Source organism: Harpia harpyja, chromosome 4 (assembly GCF_026419915.1).
Source record: "Harpia harpyja isolate bHarHar1 chromosome 4, bHarHar1 primary haplotype, whole genome shotgun sequence".
Taxonomy (NCBI): domain Eukaryota; kingdom Metazoa; phylum Chordata; class Aves; order Accipitriformes; family Accipitridae; genus Harpia; species Harpia harpyja.
The window spans coordinates 56,451,823-56,472,364 of record NC_068943.1 but is presented as its reverse complement, the minus strand read 5'-3'; the positions used below and the strand labels follow the sequence as shown (position 1 = coordinate 56,472,364).

General features: G+C 40.6%; 1 protein-coding gene across 5 annotated transcripts in view; it reads right to left on the bottom strand.

The window, feature by feature from the left end:
• The window catches only part of MACROD2 (mono-ADP ribosylhydrolase 2), a 918,876-nt gene that overhangs the window by 52,639 nt on the left and 845,695 nt on the right, over nucleotides 1-20,542 (bottom strand). For 3 of the 5 annotated variants that reach the window (XM_052784123.1, XM_052784121.1, XM_052784120.1), the window contains exons 11-12: nucleotides 17,941-18,024; nucleotides 5,481-5,543 (exon numbers count right to left, since the gene is read on the bottom strand). In XM_052784123.1, coding sequence (XP_052640083.1) covers nucleotides 5,481-5,543; nucleotides 17,941-18,024 — 147 coding nt within the window. The remainder of the gene's footprint in view (nucleotides 1-5,480; nucleotides 5,544-17,940; nucleotides 18,025-20,542) is intronic. The other 2 variants (XM_052784122.1, XM_052784124.1) reach the window with 2 other exon arrangements.

Here is a 20,542-nt window from a genome sequence, read left to right as displayed (position 1 = left end):
GAATGATTACATGCAAATGCTTTCCTGAAAATAGAAGCTTTCATGAATCAGGCCTGAAATTTAGCAAGTCCCTGAAAATCTGTGGATTGGTGTTTTTTAATGGTAGAGCATATAGTTAAAACTATTGTAGTTAACAGATGAAACCAGTACCTGAATTTATTATAGTTTTTTAACTTTCACTGTTGCTTTTTCTTGGCAAATTTTATAGTTCTAAAACATTTATAAGCCTTTGTTTTCATTTCTAGCCTTTGATTTCTTTCAAAAAACTTGCTTCTGATGATTCTGACAAAATTTTTTTCCTAATGTAGTGAATGAGTATTTTTAACTAGCTTGAAACAAGACCTCTGAACCACCCGCCATTTTGTTTTTCCGCGTGTTAACTGTGAAGTTCACTGATGATAGGCTGGAGGCCAGACTTTAAAAAACCTCACAGTAATAGCTGAAAAATTTCAGGCCAGTCTTTGTACACTATAATTGGCTTTTTCACTACTGTATAATAAGAATATATAAATCTTTATGTAATGGACTGAGTAAGAAAACAGTGTCTATTTTTTCTCCTACATTTTCTTTCCTAATATTGAAGTATACGACCTGTGATTTGTCACACTCAGATGAAGGTTATGCCTTTCAGTTTAGAAAATACACATAAGAACTTTAACATTTCATAGAATCATTTCGGTTGGAAAAGACCTTCAAGATCATCAAGTCCAACCATTAACCATGCCCCCTAAACCATGCCCTGGAGTACCCTGTCCACTCGCTTTTTGAATACCTCCAGGGATGGTGACTCAACCACTTCCCTGGGCAGCCCATTCCAATGTTTGACAACCCTCTCAGTAAAAAAATTTTTCCTAATATCTAACCTAAATCTCCCTTGCCTCAACTTGAGGCCATTTCCTCTTGTCCTATCTCCAGACACCTGACAGAAGAGAACAACACCCACCTCATTACAACCCCCCTTCAGGTAGTTGTAGAGCGATAAGGTCTCCCCTCAGCCTCCTCTTTTCTAGACTGAACAACCCCAGATCCCTCAGCCGCTCCTCATAAGACTTGTGCTCAAGGCCCCTCACCAACTTGGTTGCCCTTCTCTGGACACGCTCAAGCAGCTCAATGTCTTTCCTGTAGTGAGGGGCCCAAAACTGAACACAGTACTTGAGGTGCGGCCTCACCAGTGCCGAGTACAGGGGAACAACCACCTCCCTGCTCCTGCTGGCCACACTGTTCCTGATACAGGCTAGGATGCGATTGGCCTTCTTGGCCACCTGGGCACACTGCTGGCTCATATTCAGCCGGCTGTCAACCAGCACGCCCAGGTCTTTCTCTGACGGGCAGCTTTCCAGCCACTCTTCCCCAAGCCTGCATGGGGTTGCCGTGACCGAAGTGCAGGACCCGGCACTTGGTTTTGTTAAACTTCATACAATTGGCCTCAGCCCATTGATCCAGCCTGTCCCGATCTCTTTGTAGAGCCTCCCTACCCTCAAGCACATCGACCCTGCCTCCCAACTTGGTGTTGTCTGCAAACTTGCTGAGGGTGCACTCAATCCCCTCATCCAGATCATTGATAAAGATATTAAACAGAACAGGGCCCAACACCGAGCCCTGGGGAACACCACTCGTGACCCGCCGCCAACTGGACTTCACCCCATTCACCACTACCCTCTGGGCTCGGCCATCCAGCCAGTTTTTCGCCCAGTGAATACTGCACTTATCCAGGCCACAAGACGCCAGCTTCTCAAGGAGTATGCCATGAGAGACAGTGTCAAAGGCCTTGCTGAAGTCAAGGTAGATAACATCGACAGCCTTTCCCTCATCCACTAGGTGGGTCACCTGGTCATAGAAGGAGATCAGGTTGGTCAAGCAGGACCTGCCTTTCGTAAACCCATGCTGACTGGGCCTGATCCCCCTCTTATCCTGGAGCTGCCGTGTGAGTGCTCTCAAGACAAACCGTTCCATAATCTTTCCCGGTACCGAGGTCAGGCTGACAGGCCCGTAGTTCCCCGGATCCTCCCTCCGGCCCTTCTTATAAATGGGAGTCACATTGGCAAGCCTCCAGTCCTCTGGGACCTCCCCTGTTGACCAGGAACGCTGATAGATGATAGAGAGTGGCTTGGCAAGGACCTCTGCCGGTTCCCTCAGTACTCTTGGATGGATCCCATCAGGTCCCATAGATTTGAGAGAGATGGTGTAGCAGATCCCTAACTAATTTCTTCTGGATTAAGGGGGGTATGTTATGCTCTTCATCCTTACCTTCCAGCTCATGGGGTGGAGTACCCTGAGGATGACTGGACTCTCTATTAAAGACTGAGGCAAAGAAGGCATTAAGTACCTCGGCCTTTTCCTCATCTCTGGTTGCTACGTTCCCTTCTGTATCCATTAAAGGATAGATATTCTCCTTGGGATTCTTTTTACTGTTAACATATTTGTAAAAACATTTTTCATTGTCCCTTACGATAGTGGCCAGATTTAGTTCTAGCTGAGCTTTCGCCTTTCTAATTTTCTCTCTGTATGATCTAACAAGATCCCTGTACTCCTCCCAAGTTGCCCGCCCTTTCCTCCAGAGATTATAAACTCTCCTTTTTTTCTTAAGTCCTAGCAAAAGCTCCCCATTCAGCCAGGCCGGTCGTTTTCCTCGGCGGTTTGACTTGCGGCACATGGGAATAGCCTGGTCCTGAGCCATTAAGATTTCCTTCTTAAAGAACGTCCATCCCTCCTGGACCCCTTTGCCCTTCAGGACCGTCTCCCAAGGGACTCTCTCAACCAGTGCCTTGAAGAGGCCAAAGTTAGCCCTCCGGAAGTCCATAGTGGTGGTTTTGCTGACCACCTTCTTTGCCTCACCAAGAATTGAAAATTCTACCATTTCATGGTCACTAAGCCCAAGACGGCCTCCAACCATCACACCTCCCACCAGTCCTTCCCTGCTCGTAAACAACAGGTCTAGCAAGGCTCCTCCCCTGGTTGGCTCACCCACCAGCTGTGTCAAGAAGTTATCTTCCACACACTCCAGGAACCTCCTAGATTGTTTACTCACTGCTGTGTTGTATTTCCAGCAGATGTCTGGAAAGTTAAAGTCCCCCACAAGGACAAGAGCACACGATTCTGAGACTACTGCTTTGGGATTGCTCTTTACCATGATCATTCACGGTGATTAGAAACGTTTTAGGCATACAACTGTGTATCTTGGAAAATCAGGTCATTTCCTACTGCTAAGAAAGGGCACAGAAGCAACAATCTAAAAGTTCCTGATGATGTTTTGTCTCCACAAGAAGTTGAGTGGAAAGCAGCAGCAACTCATTAGCTGAATATAAGTCGAGGTAATTGTACACCTCTCTGTTCTTGTCACTGTGTGAACCAGTAGGGATAAATGTTAAGCCAAATAATTTTTTCCTGTAACACTGTGCGCCTGTGGCCGTGGAGGTGATTCATGAACTATGTGTAGGCACAACGCTATCTTTAGGCATGTACCTAAACCATGTTCCTAAAGTATGACATTTTCTGGATCTGGGACCTAAAATGTCTGGATCTTTTCTTTGACGCTCTTCATGATAGTAACAAAACTTGACTACCAATATGAGATTGCAAAAGAATGTACATCACGGCTCTGATAAACCAGCTCTGACAGCTTGTAACATAGCAAGTAATAATGATGGTTTTGGGAAAAACACAATGCTTTTAAGACATCTCCAGTAGCAAAGTAATAATTTAGAGAGGTATATATTCCTTAATTCTCTTGGGAAAAATGAAACATATCTCATTCAATCAAACTGTTTTGCAAATCAAAATACCAGGGAAATACACACCCCATCAGAGTGAATACACTTGACAAGCACAATGGGCTGTATTTGGCATCTGTAGACAGTAGTATAACTGGGTTTAACAGGCACTCTGCAGGCAGAGCTAGAAGCTCCTAGCAGTACTAGCTCTTAGGCAAGCCAGCAGCCAAGCAGTATTTGGTACGGTTAAAAGCTCAATATTGCTTGGGCAAAGATATGCCCCTGCCTAGTCAGACATTCAAAATGGAGTCTAGATTCAGACAGTAATTCATTTCTCCCTTCTCCCTGGTCCCCTTCGCCTATTTAAAATATGACTAGCATAAAAGTGAAAAACCCAGGAAGGGAAACGTGGTTGTCCTCCAGCACTTACAAAATAGTACTGCATGCTTATCTTGGGGAGGATAAAGGCCCTAGGTCCAAAGTTTGCGGAGGTCCATGGGAATCTTTTTTATTCTGTAATACTGTGTGCCTATGGCTTCACCTCCTACTGTTTGTCCCACATGAGGACATAAAGAAGAGGTGATAAAGAGGACATGAAACATAGAAGGACTTCAAGCGCTTGTGGACAGCATCGGCTGTTAACACCTAGTTGCAGAGGACTGACCTGTGGAGTGCAGGGAGAAATGCTGCACTTCCACATACGCAGTGCCCAATGCATAGGACAAAAAGAAGGACCCTCATCAAGTGAACTCCTCATCTGGAAACAGCCACAATGCAGTAAACAAGTCAAGATAAGTCAAGAATCTAGGCCTTCTACATTTTTTTGCTGCATTTACTGGCTGGCCTTCTTCAGCTCAATCTTCCACATATTGAAAACAATCTTCAATTCTGATTTAAAAAAAAAAGAAGTTCTGAAGAAAACCGATTCATGCTCTCTGGATTAAGTATGTGTAGGCAACATTCTGCACTACAATGAGAAAAAAACCCAAACAAACAAGAAAAGCATTGTGTTACATGTAATACTACACTAAAAAAAATCCTTAAAAAATAAGGGGTTTTGCAGATATTTTGATTGTCACTTCAGCTCTTTTGATAACTGATTAATTCTAGTTGTCTTTTGCATTGAACAGAGTTGGGTAGGATGAAAAACACAACCATAAACAGAAAAAAAAAAAAAAAGAAAATCTCTTGTGAACACAGAGTGACATTATATTTTAAAATATTGAACTCACTATAATTTATAAGCATGCCAACTGCAAAACCCACTGCTCGTGAACTCTGACATTCATTTGCAGTATATGCAATATCTTTCTGTATGGATTTAAATCTTCATAACCCCTGAGACTTGTGTGGACAATTTATTAAAACTTGAAAATACCCTTTAAAATCATCAGAAGTACAGTTTTGATCAAAAGAAGCCTGCTTCCTCCTTCTCCAAATTTCCTTTCCCCCCATTTCTATTCTATGCAGAGGGCTACTCTGCTGTAGACAGAGGGAAAATTATTTCTTTCTAGTTAGAGGATTAGCTAGAGTTAGTCCACCTTAAAGGGAGAACGTAGAGCTGGTAAGCTAAAGAGGGAAGTCTGCATTCCTGCATTGCAATACTTTCATTCATAATGAATGGAGTTTTGGTCTCTAATGGGAGAATTGCTCAAGACCTGAGCTAATCTGGTGAAAATGTACAAACATTCTCCTTCAATAGCACTGACTAAGGTTATTGTTCACCAAGGTGGATAAAACTTAAAGTACTTTAAGGAATTCAGCACAAACCTGCTTCTCCGCTCCGGGCCTCGGTTTCTTCAGTGTTTTGCTTTTCTTCTGTGCCGTTACCACCTATCGAGGAAAACATACAAAAATTATTTATGATATATCTTTTTATTGGTAACAGCAGCAGCAATATTAATTGTAACCAATTCAGCACAAACCGCTAATTTACAGCAAGGTGCCGTGATAAAAGGGGAGAGATACAAAGGTAAACTGAAAAAACCTGCAAACATAACCAGTTACATTTAAAACAGTCACATTTTCACATCTCAAATTGAGGAAGGGGGGTTAGATTAAAGATTTTATCTCAGGAGGCACACTGGAAATATCTGCATACTAAATAAAGGTATGTTCCTCTAAACACTGTCTGCAATAGATGAAATTGTTGCTTGATCTTAGTCTATGTATTTTATAAAGATTTTTTCTAGGATTATTTTCCTCCAGTAACATTTCCACAAGATCCTTGAAGTGGCCGTGTTTCCAATGTGCAGAACCTACTTTAATATCTATGGAAGGTAAGAATAGGAGAGGGAGAATCGCCCAAATTTTATTTTAAAGCAAAAGGCACAACGCCACTTAGCATAAAGTATAAAAATGCACCACAAACGACTGCAAAGAAGAGAGCAAAATAAACCAAAGTAAGATTGCTAGGATTGAATGCAGTGTTCCCCTTTTTACATTCACATTCATTCCCAATTTTCTACACTACTTTGCATTTGCATTCATTATCCATTTTCTTCCCTCCAGCTCCCTTTTGGAAGGCAGGTACCAAACAGCAAATTACTACCCAGAAAAGTAATACCCTAGGGAACATCTATGGACATGAGATCAAGCTCTCTTAACCTTTGCTTGGCCCGATTAGAAATATATCAGGAAGTCTGTATCTTCAACGATGGAGAAGGCTGGTTTAGCTTCATAATAATAATAATAGAGGCTGCAGTGCAGCATGCTGGATCAGATGCGATGGCTACACTCCCTCTTTCCCAGCATGGCGAGATAGACGCCAAGAACAGCTGAGTACCAGCCTTAATGAGGCATTTGGAAAACTGACTGCTGAACATATACACTGGGAGAAAGGAAATTCATTCCCAGGCCTGTAAATGGCTTGATAATGATATACATATTTTTTGCTGTGATCTTTTCTGGCTCCTGGGTTTTTCTGATTACAGCTTCTCTAAAGCAACACGGTTAAAGTTCCTCGTGCCTCCACCTTGCTTTTACTTAACACATGGTTGAAGAAAACGGCAGTAGCCCAAAAGCAATTAGGTGGATGGAAGGAAACTAGAGAAAGCGTGTGTGTTTCAGAAGCAAACGTGCATCTGGTGGCATGCCGCATTCAGCTAATATTTAAAGGCTGAGTATGATGCTCTCCCTCTTTCCAGCAGGCAATACATCCCGGCATCCAGCAGATGGGAGTAGTGGAGAAGTATTTCCAGGCTGACCCTGCACAGAGCTGCTCTCAGGATGAGAGGAGATGAAGCAGGAGTTTGACACCCCACCTGAGAGGGGAGACGTGGGCAGGGAGCGGCTGATGGCCATCAGCGGGGACTCGGGCATCCTGCCTGCTTGGTAATTCTTTGTACCGATTTTTACCAGCCTTAATAGATGACTAGCTATAGTGATTTCTTAGCACATTAGTGAGCTCTAACCTGTAAAAAATCGCATTACATAGATGACCAAAATGGCTTGATAAAACCAGCTTTTTTTTTCCCTCCCCCCCTTGAAATCAAATAGTGCTCTCTTCAAAAATCAGTGTTCTGCCTGTCCGCGCACAACAGGAGAACTGCATGCAAAATAGGAAGTTAGCTGTACTAGAAGATAAACTTTTCTCTCTCCCTCCCCCTTTTCTTTTAAAACATGGACTTGGGACTTTGCAAGCTTTGCAGCAAGCAATTAATAAATACGGAAAAACACATCCTTTGCATCACCAGGACGTGTTTCAAAGGGATAAAGTCACCTAGCTCAGGAGCTGCAGAAAGGAACAGTATGTTCAAGACAATCCTGTAAGGCAACAGTGCAGTGACACTTGGAAAATCTTTACCATTAGGTCAGATCCAAAGAGAATATTGCATCACTGTGAAACAAGCAGTGCCAGAGCATTAAGGATTTCATTATGGCCAAGTGCAACATGTTTTGCTTTGCACAGAAGGACTTTACATTCAGAAAAAGCAGGTCAGGCATAAATGGTAACTACCAATATATCACTGAAAATCATTTCAGTGTTTACCTCACTGCATTCACAACATAAGACTACATTTCTAGACAATACTTTTTCTACATCCATTATAACAAGTATGACTACAACCATGAGTTATTTGGCTAAACCCAGGTATTTCAAGGATTCATTCATGTTTATTGCCAAGGGACTACACCTCTTGTTGAAGTCACTTACTCAGAGCAAACTTAGAACTACAAAAGAAAGTTTAAATGAACTTCTGGTTTCACATTATCAGATAAAGCACATATTCATCAGTACATTTTGTCAACCCTAGGTCTATAATTTCACTGGAGATTCACTGTTTAAAACTGGTATAATAGAACAATAATTACAGCACTGTATATTGGATTCTCAACATGTTTTCCATCTAACACTTCACTTTGTTCCATTAGAAAGAAAAATGTAAAAGACTTTAAGCAGAAGCTTCACCTCTTGTACTCTGACCCAGTCCAACAGACTGACTGGATCGTGACATGAAAATTAATCTCAATCAGCATATTGAAAGTATGCGTTGTGCCTGCCAAATGACTTCAATAGAATTAGAGAAAAGGAAATGTTAAAAAATTAGGAATGGACAAGTGATCCTCCAGTACATGACTTGCAGAAGGAAGGGTTAAGCTCTGCTTGGCCTGGAGAATCTCTTCATCTCAGGAGAAAGGGAAGAAGCGGAGTATGAATACACCGATAAGAAAGCAAACTATAGGGTGGAGAAGTGACTAATCCCAAAGCATCTGACAAACATTTTTTTCAGTTTTTTAAAAACCCTTCTAATGAGCCTCTCACTGAATGTCTTCTACTGATGAAGAGTCTTTCTGTAATTATTGCTCTCCATTGAAGTTGGGTGCAGAGCAAATGGAAAGGCTTTAAGTAGCACATGCTCAAGGCAAAGAGCTGGAAATATATTTTACAAGAGTAGCAAGCCAATTTTTCATCATATTTTTATTCACCCCCGTCTCTCCTTTTCTTCAGGCAGAAAAGCCAGACCCAGTGCATTTCCCTTGAGTCTTCCCCGTGACATTATTAAAAATATAAAACGTCTTTTCCACTGGATGGCTTCTACAGTATCTGCCATCCTTCTCTTTCCACTACTGCAGCAATTGGCGATTGCATTTCCTTTAGGTGAAAGCTGTCCTCACAATATCTGCTTTTCTATTATACTAGTAATATAACAGCAATCTGTCACTCACTCCAAAGGAGATAGAAAAAGTGGCGAACGGCATGTCGTGTCATTTTAGGCCACCAAATGTAAATGATTTTGAACCACATCAAAAGACAAATGGGAACATCTGTTCCTGTTCCCCAGCATGGCAGTCAGTTGAAAAAAACAGGAGTTTGAGAATTACAGTAGCACCGTACAAACAAAATAAGCACATCACACACTAAAATACCTACTTCTGGCCATATATTTTGCTTTCCCTTGCCAAGCTGACTACTGCCTGATAGGCGGCTTGCTCTCTCCTCTTGGCCTTTTTCTTTGAGATCAGCAAGAAAATTCCCCCCCAGTTGATATATACCCTCATTTATATTTGGTAGAAAACAGGCAAAACAGTGATCAATCTGCACACTCAGCAAGCTGGCAGAGCAAGCGGCACTTCTAACTAAACTAGAAAACCGGATACTCTGTGAGTGCCTGCCCACTTTATGTTAAGGACAGGTATTTAGCATGCACAGTGATATGCAGTAGCAGCCCCCAAATGAAGCAGATGATATGATAAATAACAAGCCGGCAGTCAGGTGGGAGGGGGCTGGGACAAGATCCCTATGAAAGTCCAAAGGACAAACTCTCAGCAGCAGCAGCACCAGAGCAGGTTTTAGTATTCTTCCCATTTTCTCTGCGAGAGTCTGGAGGCACATGGCTTTTCAGATCTTTCACTGTTCTTGTGGCAAAAATAGCTAGTCAAAAATATTAATAGCCTGCTGGCCTCTTGGTTCTTCCCATTTCAGAGCTGAATAAGTGCCAGGTTTGCTCATACACCTACTCCTCTTCAGCAGTACCTTTCTTCACAAGCAGTCAGCGACATACTTAGAGCTGACGCTAAAGTCAATGTCTCAAAAACTGGTGCAAAAAACCCTCTCAAAAACTGGTGCAAAAAAGACATTTTCCAGAAGAAAACAGAATTGCAGATAACATTTTTAGTTAAATGAAGAAATTCTACTTAAACTGTACAAACCAGTCTACCCTCTCCAACTTCTACCCTCCAACATAGACATTATTAATAATAAAATTGTTTTCACTACTGAGAAAGCTGTACTTATATCATCCATAGTGTGTCAACTATGGATGTAGTCAGAGTAAGGTTCCTTCAGACAACCTCTTCCTTCCTGAAGTAGAAAGAAAAGAGAAGGAGGGCCAATGCCTCAGGTCCACATCTTGTTTGCCACTCCCACATATCTGTGGACGTACCACATCCCCAAGCACCAGGTTTGACCCTGTTACATCCCTGCATGGCTCTTGCCATGCAAGTCTGGGTGCATCCTCTGGTTCTCCAGGTGGCCAGTGACCGTGCATCTCTCCTGCGGTCTGGCATTCAAGCTGGGGCACACTTCTATGACAAATGCAAATATGAACCAAGATCTGGCAGATAAAGGATGCCAGTTTTGACTTATCTTTTCTACAGCACAAAAATATTGCCACAGTAATCATACTAATGATATGAAGGTCCTTCTAGGATAAGAGGGAAACTAATTAATGAGAAAATTAAAAATACAGGCCTTGATCTTACAGCTGTTACATTCTGCACACATGAGTAGATAAGCTGACTTCAGTGAAACTCCTAAAATGTGAGAAGAAACCACATGTATATCTATATATACACTCAAGATCACACAGCCTGCAACCATTTTCAGACTATTCCAGTGGCAAAATGATATCAGACATAAAACAAGAAGCACATACACACAAAGGCCATTATTGTAGAACTACAAATGCATTAAAATGAATCATTAGGGTGGTGGCCTGAGGTTACTGAACATTTTCAGTTTGCATTTTAATTTCTTTTAATTAAATTATGATTTAGGTCAGTTTTAATCACTACTTGTATATAACCCCTTTGGGGTAAATTTTAAGAAGGGTTAGTAAAGAGTTATCTGCAGTAATTGTTTAATGGAGTTGTGAGACTTCTTCCCTCTGTGCTGCTTCAACAATTTCCCTCACTGCAGACGCAGACCTGAATGCGCTGATGTCAATGCACCCAGCCTAGTGAAGTAGTCAGCATAATAAATAACAGGTTTTCATTTTCATGCAGCATTTTGTCAAGAATTGTCCAGGAGTGTGGGAAAAGAATGAGAAAACTGTAGCTCGTGGGGATTATCTCAGAGGTTAAAAATAACATTATTGTATTTCACCTATTTAACATCCTGAGAAATATAGGAGCCTAATCTAAAGCCCACTGAATTCACTAGGCATGTTGCCCTTGCCTCACTCCTCCATGGATCTCAAGGCAAGTAAATCGGTTTCATTACACCTTTTCCTGGCTAGGGAAGAACCAGGGGACAACAGTTACAGCATCAAATTAGGTGCTTGGAAGACATGAGCACTCAGATTTGTCCCAACCCACTTCATACATAATGTTGCTGGGAACGTGGTGCTAGGCTGGTTTTTCACTGGGTATAATTCTTCTGTCTGACATACAGCGTGACTCAGATTTTGCAGTACAGGTGCCTGGCAAGAGATATTTAAAATTTCATTGCCAAAGATGCTGATCATCACTGTTTCTGACAATCTGCAACTCTGTTCAAAACAAATGAAAGCAGACATCTCCTGGAAGCTTGAGCTGTTCACCATAAGCAGAATATGGACATCATACCCTAGACATCATATGCAGCCTGTACAGAGGACAAAGATACAACTGGCATTTTGATGCAAAAAATATACACACTGTGCTGCACAAGTATTACCACTGTTATCATAGGATACAAAAGTGGACAGAAATCACTCATGTGAGTTGATGCATGTTGAAGAGCAGGCCAAGGCAGAACTCAGAGCAGAACGGAGGAGCCCTGACTCCTAGTCCTACAGGCAGTCCTACCTAAGAGGCAGAGAAAGAAATGGACCCCATACGTGAAGGTGCACAATACGATCACAAGTTTTATCGTTACCATGTCAATTTACTATTCGTTCATACTTTCCTGGTGTGCCTAAGAGACTATGTAACTACACACCATTAAGGATTGCACAGCTTCTTTTCCAAGCCACAGACAAAATAAAACAGGAGACCTATTTCAATTTTTTGCATAGAGGTCACAAAATCACGTGGTGTGGCAATGTAACAAAGTGAAGAAATGGATGGGGAAGCCACACAGGAGATCACGCTTGTTAAAACCAGCATAAAACGTGAACCAAAACATGCACTATTTTGCATCAATATTTCAGAATTAAGGGACTAGCCCTGTGCACTGGACCTGAACAATCAGGACGGTTTACTGTTATTCACATCATGGTTAGAAGTGAGAAATGAATTCCTTGACAGATGAGTCCCCTGCAGGTACGCTGTTTTGCACTGTGTATAATTCTCCTCTGACAACACTGCATTAGTCACTTTAGTAACTTAGTATTTTGCACCTTGCCTCCTCTCAGGAGAAAGAAAATCTGCTCTGAAGCATCTAGTGTGAAAACAGGAATTGCAACTGTTTGCCTGGTACGGTTTACACGCACATAATTTGGCTGCTAAAAGAAACCCAAATGGGTAAATAGTCAACATAACAGGACTGCACATCACCTGTGGAGGCCAAAATGAGCTGCATTTTCCAACTTGTCTTGTGTAGCCACTGCACAGAAATTGAATGAAACCGTAGAAGCCACTTCAGCAATGAAAAGCATCTTCTAAGAAGGGTTTGCTCAGAGAGCAAATACAAATAAAAATACAGATAACGTCCTGTTTTTCCCCTGGCTAAGTGGAAGGTGATCACCCGGTATTCTGAGAGCTGTAATCAGTCAAGACAGATGGTGGACTTCAAAACAGAAGTGAAAAAAGAAGCTATCAACCAAAGTGGATAGGGGTTAATAGCATCACTTTAAATATAACCAATCTGCATTAAGGTGAAACATTTCACAGACATGTTTGATATACATGCTTCCCAGGGAATTTCTTCTGTAGTACTTTATCTTAGTTTAAAATTTTATTTAAGGATTTGGTTTGGTGGCAAAAAGAATACAGCAACTTCTAAGCTATCTTAATAAGAAGCAGCACTCTTAAGGCTGAATAAGAGGGTGTGTGTTTTTGAAGTATAATTATGTGTCTAGATGTTCATTTTTAGTAGATTATGAGTGATGCAGAAACTTACTGAAGAATATTACTGCCCTGTGGGATGCAAAGAAGAAATGTAGATACAATTTCTCAAATGATAAAAGAATTGCTTGCTATAAACCAAGGAACATTTAAAAAATAATCATAAGTCGAATCTAGTTAATATTAATCCATACCTTAAAGAGAGAGACAATCAAGCCTGCATAGTATTAGCAAGCCCTTAGAAAAGACGCTTTGAATATCATTGTGTGATCGTAACACAGCAGCTGTTGCATGCACCCCCCCAGCCCCAGGGAATATTAAGCCCACCTCTGAGGAAAGCAGCACAAACCAAGCACTGTTGACTTCTGTGGCTGCATACGCTATATTCCTCTCTGTGAAGCTAGGGAGAGAGCAGAAAAGCTGCAGAATTTGTGGTATATAAAGGAGAACCAGGAAGGGGATGCCTTACATTAATCTCACAATTAAAGGACTAAGCCATAAAATGAGTTTTATTTTCTAGTCCCAAGACTATGCACTTTTTGTCATTGGACAAAAACTTTTGGGGAGAAGGGATGAGGAGCCAGGGTGTCTCCCTCTTGGTGAGCATCTTACCTAATCACCGTAACATGCTGAACCAAGGAGTTTTCGAGATAAGTTGTGACTTAATTTTGTCTCATTTCTACTGTCTACTCCAATCACTAGACTGACATCTCTCATGGACAGAGCATCCACCGAGCAAGGCAGGAGCCTGCTGGTGAGCCTCGGACTCCTGACACTGCCGAGCAACATTTCAGACATTTGACGTTGCCCTTGAAAGCCAAGGGGTCAATAGTGTGATGACCCCATCAGGCAAAGGAACCAACGCTACCCACTATCTTAAAGCTGATTTGTGTTCATTTTGACCTTCCTGGCCTGGCTTATCCATCAAACTGTTCTCTTCCCCACCAAGTGAACAGGAAGCAGACAAAGTTCATCCCAGATGAGCAATTCCAACAGACCAGCTCCTTGCACATACACTGAACCTCAGCTAAGGTGATTGCATGAGACCAACAACTTATCAATCTATCAGGAAGAATCTGGTCATTCATTTGGGGAGAAGCTTATGAGAAAAGCTGGAGCAAGACAACTTGCAGAGCTCCAGTTCTGTCCCTCGAGGGAGGGCATGGAAGATCCTGACCTCAGGAGGCACAGAAATGGCTTTTGCTGCATGGATTGATTATCTTTCTCCTGGAGGAGGAGAAAGATCAGGCATTTGTGCTGCTGTTATTAGATGTATTAGTCGTCTTTGATACAATATTGATCACCTGCAGACCATGGTGGGAACAGATGGGGCAGCTCTTGGGCAGGCTCCGTATTATATCTGAGAAATCCTGTAAGGAAGGAAAGGACAGTTTTCCTTTTCCCAGTATCAAGAAAATCTGTTGCACACACTTCGCCATTCAGTACATACAGGAGGACATTTGGGCAGGTAGCTAAGAGAAATAGGGAACATTTTAAATCTTTGTTTTGTTAGACTTTTGTAAAAATTGTTTGCTTTTGCTTGGTGACAATCAGTAGGATGAGAACAGGTGACCTGTGGCATTTGTGCTAACTCGTTGCTGCTATGCTGTGACAAGTACTGCCATTTTGTCTATGTAATTACTTTAGGATTGTGTTAGGAAGATATTGAAGTAAGACGTGCTAAGTTTTGTTTCGTGCCGAACATAATTTTCTCACCTGAGACTTTACAATCACTCAATCACTGAGTACACCTGACTGAGGGGAAAGGCAAAATTATCACTGGCTGATTTTACTCTCCCAGGACCTGGGGGGGTGGGAGGGTGGGTAGAAAAACAAAAAAAGAAAATTATACTGCATGTTTGCACATGTCAAACCAGAAATACTGCAGGGAACCTGGGAGTAAAGAGTGTTTCTCCATGTATCCAGTCTATCCATTTCCCTAGACAATAACCTGCGCTACAACGAAAAACTACTGAATACAACCACTGACAGGAGAATCTGCTATGCAGTTCACACTTGCTTTTCTCTATCCGTGGTCTGAAGGCAGAGAACAATATATCTAATAGCATAATAACAGGCACCATTAATACTTTAGAGGTTCAGTATAAAATTGCTTTCATCAGCATGTCAAGTGTTTATTTTAGCTTACTGCAAAACAAGCTCCTTACATACAGCCACTTACTTGACTTTCCTTGATTGCAGAGAGGGTAATAATGAAGGAGCCTACTTTCCCTGATCTTCTGTGGAGGTTTTTACATGCACTGAAAAGATATTGCTCCATTACCTCTAGCCAATGAACCAGCTTAGTGTGCTGGAGAAAAATATTACAGCAGAAATATTACTGAACTCAGTGGAATAGTTTTTACAGACTGCCACAAGGGCATGCATGAGGCTGTTAAAATAGCAAGTTGTATTCCCATCTGCAGTCTAAAAGGACACTGACAACTAAGCAGAGGAAAAAATATCTGGTTCTTCCTGTGCCTCAGTGTATATTTGTTAAATATTTTATATCTGGTCATGTTACCAAGGGTAAAATAATATCTTATGTTAAATGTAAGTATCTTTGGACTTGCTTTTATTGCTAAAAGCTATGGGTTGGGGGGTTTTTTTTGTTTACTTTTTTTTTTTTTTAAACCTGAGGTACCTAAAGCATGTGAACTATGCCAAAGTTAAAATACGCTAAACACAAAGCACTTCAGTTTTACCATGAGGAAAATTCAACAAAACTGACCTCAGGCAGAGTTTGGCTTTATTGTGTTTTATTTGAGACTGTTTATATGCATTAGCTACTCAGAAGTTCTTTAAAAAAAGAAAAAGGAAAAAAAAAAAAAGAAAAAGGCAGCTTTTTGGAAGTGAAGACAAACTCCTACCTAAATAAAATTACTCAGACATGTAGTTCTGGTTCATGTCACATATTCACAGCTTTCATAATCTTCAAGGCTCCCCATTAAAAGTTCTTTTAATTAGTCAAAACCAACAGCTAATAATTAGAACAGTAGAAACTAAAACCTACTCTCAGACAAATGTGTGCAAATCGCATTTATTTAAATGGAAATGTCTCACAGGTGTGTTACATTAGACTCTAGCCACTCGGCAACTTTATAGGAATTCAGTGTCTGGAGCCTAACTGCTTGACTCCTCTTCAGAACAGAGGCACAGGTAACGCCACAGAAACCTGATCCAGGTTTCTTCCCCAGTCCCCCTCAGCAAACACTTTAAAAACCTCCCCCCACCCGCCCCATCACAACAACCCTCAAGTCTAAATTTAGACTTTCAGTCCTCAACATTACAGGCCTGATTCCTGCCTACAGAGAATACGACTCCATCACTGCCTAGATTAAATTCTGCAGCAGTGATTATGTGTTACAGGCCTCAATTCTGCATCAGCAAAAGCTACTGTACAGCATCAAATTCAAGGAGTTCAGGCATTTTACAGCTCGAGGGTAATGCACTCATTCTATTGCCATACTATTTACTTCACCCTTCCAATGCATTTGTTTGTCTCCACAAAGTGAACTGTAGGTCACCAGGAAACATTGACAGGCATAGTAAACTAGGAAACTGTATCTAGTAAGCCACAGAAATAGTGGAACAACATCAGTTATTTTTCCAACGGAAGGAAAACCTTACAGTTTTGCAACACTTTTTTTTCCCCTCTTTTTTTTTTTAAAAGACACTCATATAATGAAAGATTTTAGCCACACTCTATATAAAAATATATCATAAAAACTATTATTGTTTCGCCTATTTAGGAATATGGAAAATGACACCACAATCCTACATGCCGTTTAACCTGCATACAAATTGACATGTGGTTTGCCATCACTGAATTCTCTAATCCAAACATAAACCTAGTATTTTAATTTCAGCTGGGTTTAGTGCAGCATGAAAGGAAAGATGACCAGGCAGGATGAGATTTCTTGGGTCCCCCTACACCTTCCAGGCGATGACAGCTATTGCTTTAAGTACTTGCCATTAACAACCAGTCACAATGTTAGTAACAGGATGTTACTAGCAGTTACTTAAAGTGATAGATGTTAACATTTTTCTGCCCTTTATGACTCACACTATACCCCAGTCAGAATATTTTAGGAGCTGAATGCACAGTGCTAGGTCAAAATGGTGAAGATTGTGGAGCCACTGGTTGAGGTGCAGAATAAGATGTGTCATTTGAGGAACATTAGGTCAAAGAGAATCCATGATAAGGAACTGTCATGGATTAAAGATTAAGGTTCATCCTTTTAACTATTTCATGTAAGGGGAATTCTCCAGCATTGGAGCATTTTGCTCTTCCACACACAGGAGAGCAACGCGAAACTCTCCACTCTGAAAGTAAGTCTTTGATGTCAACATTTTTTAACAACACTCCCAATGAGATACGGATTAAGAAAAGATACTTTGATCCAATTTTAGAACAACATAGACCACTTTTACCTCTGTACACATGGACAAGGTGTCCTGTGAAGACTCAAGTGCAGGAAAGCACTCTTACAGGAACAACAGTATAGGCATAAAGTTAAGCACCTGTAACTTCTGACCATGGATAGATGTAATACACTGCATAACGTCTAGAGCCATAAACACCATGACTGGAGTGGAAAGACATACAGCAAAAATTTCTTGTAGAAAAGGAAAGCAAGAATTTTATTGCTCCATGTTTTGCAGCAGGTAGCTGACTTACCTGGACAACTTAACTAACCACAGACTATGACCCAAGCCCTGCACAACATGCCTTACATTTTGTGTTATTAATTACATGAAGTCAGAACAGGTTATAAATAAAACAGCCAACAATTTCTCATTATGTATCAGCAATAATCAGTAGCCCACCACATAAAAATAGCATTTGTAATTCTGAATCTACCTTGAGATGAAATACACTTCAGAAGAATTACAATCTTATGATCTAGGCCAAAAGGAACTTTCCAAGTGTGTGTAAACAACATTGTTAAATGAGAGTTTTCCAGTTCTTTCCCAAGAATTCAGAGTAAACCTTTCCCCCCAAAATCAGACCACCTACCTTCAGCATCATCTTGCAGGGCCTCAGGCTGCTCTGCTTTGCTCTTTGTGGGACATGGAGGCTGGCCTTTTTGTTCCAATCCTTCTTTAAACATTAAAAAAAAAAGACGTATTATTTTGAAATTATTTTATTGTATCAAATATTACTATGCATGATACCACAACTGTGAATACATTTTATCTCAGCACTCCATTCAGTACCTGATGCCTATCCTTCTATTATTTAAATTAATTACTGCATCATCTGTTATAAAAGTCATTATAGGTATCTTTCAGCTTGGACTGGACTTTCCCTAACTTTCACATGACAGCATTGAAGACAGCTCATACTAAAACAATGTATTTCAGAAGCTTTTAATCTCTTCAGAAATAAAAAAATTAATAATGCTTTAATTTGTAGTTTTTAACATAATATATATTATACTGCATTATGGAACTGCGGAGAAATAATCTGAATGAAATGATTTTTCCCTTTCAGCTCAATTCTCCATTCAATGTTATAACACAGTAACAAATGAATATTGACTGAAATTAGTAATGAAATGAAAGGTAGGGAAGCAAGTCTGATAGCAAAGCAAAGTTAAGAAAATGAAAGCTTTACGAGATAGAAATGTTCTGGTTGAAAAAATCCATTCCAACCTTTTAGCTAGAGAGCAACAGGATGATGGAGGAAAAGGAAAACCTCCAAAGTAAAAACAGTAACTGAGGCCCGTTAAGTTTAAGATCTCCCCTATTTGTAGGGACTGAAGTTCACAGTGTTTAATATCAGTTAGTTAAACTTTAAAAATTATGTACTTTTGCTACAACATTTTAAAAATATCCTGTCACCTTAACCTAAAGGATGAAATTGCTGTTTGCTATGATAGCACAAAACTGGTAGCACAGAAAGCCTGTTAGCACAAAAGGGAGGCCAAGCTGGGAACTAATCATAAAAGGTATTTGTAAATTAAGACATTTAATGCAAGCAGGTTCACTAATTAAAACATTCTTCAAACACTGTTGCTTAACCGCGAAAGCAGAGAGTGGCATACAATTAAAACTCAATTCATTGCACCTATTGAATCTATTCAACCACAACAGGAAAATGGCTTTCTGTCATTTGACTTTCTGTCAAACCTCCTGATTACCTGTGGCCAACTGAGGGCTTGGGTGAAGGAGAAGCCTAAAGAAAACATACTTTTGTGCCTGCTGGAAAGAAACCTTGGCCACTTGTAACCAGGACATTTAGGAAGACATATGACCTTGCTTGATTTACCCCTATTGCCGTGCTGTGAGAAAATAAGAATCATAGTACTACCTCAAACAGATTAGCTAATTAGCAACTGGGAAAAAAACTATCTACATGTATATTATAAATTGCTTAAGTGTTCTGAAAACTCCCGTCTCTTCTGCTGTCATACACACTCCACACAATCATCTATTCTGTATGTCAGTGGATTTTTAAACAGCTCTCAGTGATCAGATGCTCAGTTCTCATAAAGAACTCGGCTCTGCTAAGAGCTGTAGATACTAGCCTTTTATATGTAGTTGTGGAAAGGTAGAAGATACCTAACAACCAAGTGCTGAAAGTTTCCAAACAGGAAGGTGTGAAAGAAGTAAGTGAGGATGTGGAAAGGGACCTTGCACGGTCAAGGGGAATATTGTGTTTGTTCAAGAGAAAAAAAAATGAGTCAATCATTGGCTTTGCATGGAGCCCAGGAAACTCAGAAACGTTCTCTGCCTGCCCTCCTGGGAAACTGGTTATTCTACTGTACTTAACGTCCAAAAAATAGAAGAGCCATGGATTGGGAAGCTGGCAGGGATTTATGTGAAGCAACAGCTTAAAATGTCAACAAAAATTCCAAAATGGAGATCTGTGAGTAATTAAATTCCATCTCACTTTCTTAAGTAATGAGCATTACCCAAAAAAGCCAATCTGAATATTGTTCTTAAAAATTTCGTCTAGAATGGAATTTCTGCTTCATTATAGAATTCCACACAGTTCAGACCATGAAGGGCCCTTAGATATCAGTAAATAAAGCTAGCTACTGCAAAGCAGAACATACTTTCAGGTTTGGCTTGCTATCAGGAGGCAGACCTTTCCCAACAGTACTTAACATAGGACATGTCACGTATCACGTCATCACATTTGCTCATCTGAATTTGAAATTAAAATACAATATTTTGAGGAAAACAAATTAGTTTTCAAGTGCTAAGATTAATTTATTTCTGGAGTGGTGAGAATGTAGGAGTAACCACAAGAAATACTGTGGGGAAAAATAAAGGCAAAACCTGCCAAATAAAGACACACTTTATCATCCTTTTAAAGGGGTTACTCAGGAGCAATGGTGATAGAGTTCAACAAGAACTTCAATACAAAAGAGAGATCCTGAAAATAACCAGGCTCTTAAGGATTGGTTCCTGCCAACATTCTCCCATTCTTTTAAAAAATAACTTGAATATTTTTAGTGGACCATATCGACGTATGGCTGCTTTGGTTCTAATGCCACTCCGAATTACCTGCTACTTTCCCTTTTTTGGTTGACAATGATTCACATCAGGGGACTGAATCAATAGGAGTGTTTCAATCAACACTCACCCCTCTAGTGATGAATTTTATCATC